This window comes from Dendroctonus ponderosae, unplaced genomic scaffold (assembly GCF_020466585.1).
Source record: "Dendroctonus ponderosae isolate FM_Combo_2020 unplaced genomic scaffold, Dpon_F_20191213v2 Dpon_F_20191213_3, whole genome shotgun sequence".
Taxonomy (NCBI): Eukaryota; Metazoa; Arthropoda; class Insecta; order Coleoptera; family Curculionidae; genus Dendroctonus; species Dendroctonus ponderosae.
The window spans coordinates 5,176,560-5,180,532 of NW_026018508.1; the positions used below are offsets into that span (position 1 = coordinate 5,176,560).

Sequence of the window (3,973 nt, forward strand, 5' to 3'; positions counted from 1 at the left end):
CTTCTGCTCACGAACCACAGACTCAACGCTGACTCCCCCACAATAACTGCAGACGGAAAAATAACACAACCGAAAAACGACGTAAGGTACCTTGGAATCACAATCGACCACAAACTCTAATTCACTAAACACACATGAAACACCAGAACAGAAACGATAAAAAGAACAAAACACTTTCGATCACTAACATACAAGGACAAAGGAATTAGTACAAATACAGCGACAAAAATATACAAAGCGATCTGCAGACCCCTCTTGGACTACGGACATATACTCATCGCCAACGGAACAGAAAGGACAAAACGATACATACAAACAACAGAACAAATTGCACTAAGACTAATAACACGAATAAGACACCCCCAAAACCCACTGCACAACCCTTCCAACCAACTACTATACGAACGCACAAACACGACAAAAATTTCGGAAAGACTAATACACTTACAGACAAAATGGACAAACAACCCCCACAACTGGACCATACTGGATCCCCTTTGCCTCACAAGACCGACAAAACACTCCCGTTTTCGTTCCCCAGCAGCCAATAGCCTTTTTCTGTAGGAAATAAAGATTATTTATATATATATATATTCTGATGTTGTAGGTCCATTCGGGTTTCTTGCAACGGAAGATGGAGTAATTCCCGGAAATGCAGGACTGAAAGATCAAGCAGCGGCCATAAGGTGGGTTCATGATAACATTGGGTTATTTGGGGGAGATCCGGAAAAAGTTACACTATTCGGACAAAGTGCGGGTGGAGCGTCGGTTGGATATCAGTTACTTTACAAGAAGAATGAAGGTAACTATTTATTTCATACTGCATTATAGTAATTAATAAAATATCAAGAATAACGAAATTAAATAAAACGTGTTAGCGACCAGATATAGAAATGGTTAAGGCTGAGATCTATTGGACTTTCTTCGTTCTAGGCTTGTATCATGGTGCAATATTGCAGAGTGGAAGCCCATTGAGCTCATTTAGTTTTATGGGTGATATTAGCGCTAGAGAATATGCTTTTGATCTGGCGTCCCAAATTGATGGCGCAGTGGATTTTGGAAATGATACGAATTCTCTAGTAAGCTTCTTATTGAATGCTACAGGACGACAGATTGATAAGGCATCTACTTTAACCACCGTAACCGTAAGTACAGATGCTTTATTTGTAACACCGACAAATGAAGCAAAATGATAAAGGAAGAGAATATAATGGATTTTCTAAAAGAGGCTAAATAATCTGGTCTATCAGAAGAGTTTGGCTATCGCCGCCATTGCTTGAAACTGATGAGTTTTTGTTCGTGCTTTGCACAAAATTTGTAATTCGAACAAATTAACACTAGTATGTTGATAAACGATAAATATTTAATATTTAAACGTTTGTGTTCCAGTCTAGACCGTTACCTGTTATCGAAAAAGATGTTGAGGGAGCCTTCCTGACAAGGGAATCATATGAAATTTTGTCCGCTGGTGATTTCCTTAAAGTGCCAATTATGCTGGGCACCACTTCTGAAGAAGATATTTATGCTGCAGATGGTAAACTTGATATCTGATTTGAAATTAAACAATTTACATAGTTTTCTAATTTGCAGATTTGGATTCGTACACTACCAAGTTTGAGGAATATGAATCAAATCATGCCAAATTTATCCCATCAAAAGGATTCCACCTAAAAGCTGGAATAAATCAAACTTTTGTTGGCGAAGAAATATATGATATGTATTTTACTAACGTATCAACTGAAGATAAATTGGGATACTTTTTTAGAGTAAGTGAATAAAGATGTTTAAGTATTTTTAACGACCATATCAACTGAAATAATCAAACAGAAACTTTCCATTTCAGTACAACAGTGACAACCAATATTCAAAACCGGTAATTAAACATGCTGATTTAAGTTCCAATTACACAACGGTCTACTTTTATATATTTTCTTACGACGGTCTTATGGGAAATTGGAATATAACTGTACCTGGTAAGTGGGTGGAACTAAGAATCAATAGTGGAAATAAAACGACAATTAGCTAATGAACGAGATTTTATAAAAATAATCGAGTAAAGCGATGGATTAACGCTCATTATTTGGTATAGGTGCTGGATTAGTTGGACATGGAGAGGATGACCGATATATTTGGAGAGTAAGATCCAGCACCTTCACGAATTATGACCTATCAAAGTACCCCGCAAAGGATGTATTGGTTCATGATAGAGTGATTACTCTTTGGACTAATTTTGCCAAATATTTGTAAGTATAATAATTTGGTATAGTATACCTTGGCCTCTATAGTATACCTGATATTATTAACTAATTAATTTTGAAAAATTGTTAATATTAGTTCAGTTTAAAAGCAGTTTTTAAAATTAAAAACTCGACTGTTTATTTACCTTTCTGCTTATTAACGCATATTAATTTTTTTTGGTAAATCCAGCTTCAATGAAACAAAATATCTGTTTTTAAACTTGAGTTGATGTTGAACATTTCAATTATTTGCTGTTTTTATTTTTATTTATTTAAATTTGTTTTTGAATCAACACTCTTCTAAGAGATCGCATATGTAATTGTGTAAAAACGGGGTTCTACTTATTCACGTTTTAAAGTAATTATTATATTATATGATATAAAAGATTGTAGAAGTCGTCTATTTATAAATACATAAAAATAAAGCATAAATTATTGGAGAAACTGACCCCTCGTTAATTGAGTTAAACATTTTAAGAATTTCATATGCAGATAAATCAGTCCGTAAGGACAATATTTTCCAACTGTTTCATACTTTGCAATAATGGACGCAAACATAATCCATTATTTATAAAAACATGTAATATATTATTTAAGAAAATATTTATTTCGTAGAAATCCTACGCCCAATTCCACTAAACTTCTTCAAAATGTTTTGTGGCCTACCGTGAGTAACAACACATTTAATTACATGGATATTGGAAATGATTTGGTTGTGCGAGCGAACCCGAAAAGTCCTTATTATGCTGGTTGGTCCAGAATTTATGACCAATACAATGAACGTCCATTTACAATTTTTTAGAGTGCTATACCTATTTCAGTTATATTGCAATTAATAAAGTTGATAATTTTTGAACTAATTCGCATTTTATTTAAGTTCCATTTGATCCAACCGGTAAGTAGGTCATCGTTAACTACTTATAACACCAATTACTTACTTACCAGTTTAACATAGATTGAGCATTGGTTTTTTCAACAGTTATAGTTAACTTAAATTCAGTCAATTAACTTAACTGTTAAATTAAATTTAAATGTGAACGTAAATATAAGATTCAAATTGTTGGGCAGTTGTATACCTAACACACTTGCTTAATAGTGAAGAAGTTAATTCAGAAAATTTACGTTGGCGTTTCGACACCAATTCTTTAAACTTTATTAAAAGGCACAAACAAATGTGTTTATTAGTATAGATAAACAACGATAATTGAAGACAAATCATACATATGTGAAAAGTTTGCTTTTTTATACGTATTTAAATTATTTGTTGATGGTTCCTTTGCCAAAATTGTGGAACCATCCAATTTAATTTTGTGGCCATTACCAATTTTGTGGATATTCGGTTTTTTTGCAAAACAAGCAATTTTGTAAGTATTTGAATACTTTAATATAAAAATAAAAAATATACAATCAAAGATACCTCCCAGATAGCACAAAATATTACATACATATTTAGGAAATATTTATATGTTTGCTAAATATTTCAGATCAAAAGCAAGTATTTCTTAAATATTATTTTTTAAATATTTGTTTCTAATATTTAATTAGCATGAAACAAATAAGTTATTAATAATTTTCTTATTACATAATACTTTTTGTACCTATAACACCACTAACACGCAAAAAGTTACTAATATGTTATTTTAATAAGTGGGAACAAACTTTAGAACATAATATTTCAATTTTCATTGGTCAATGAATAGAAAATATTTCAGAGCAAAAGAAAATATTTTTTAAAT

General features: G+C 32.1%; 2 protein-coding genes across 2 annotated transcripts in view; one reads left to right on the plus strand and one right to left on the minus strand.

Annotated features, from left to right (window-relative positions):
- Positions 1-3,097, plus strand: part of LOC109540345 (juvenile hormone esterase) — an 8,910-nt gene extending 5,813 nt beyond the window's left edge. The window contains exons 5-11 of the mRNA XM_048665015.1: positions 608-802; positions 934-1,145; positions 1,390-1,534; positions 1,591-1,766; positions 1,844-1,973; positions 2,090-2,243; positions 2,853-3,097. Of these exons, the coding sequence (XP_048520972.1) occupies positions 608-802; positions 934-1,145; positions 1,390-1,534; positions 1,591-1,766; positions 1,844-1,973; positions 2,090-2,243; positions 2,853-3,039 (1,199 nt within the window). The 3' untranslated portion in view covers positions 3,040-3,097. The remainder of the gene's footprint in view (positions 1-607; positions 803-933; positions 1,146-1,389; positions 1,535-1,590; positions 1,767-1,843; positions 1,974-2,089; positions 2,244-2,852) is intronic.
- Positions 1-3,973, minus strand: part of LOC109540349 (DNA damage-regulated autophagy modulator protein 2) — a 17,762-nt gene that overhangs the window by 12,641 nt on the left and 1,148 nt on the right. The window lies entirely within an intron of this gene.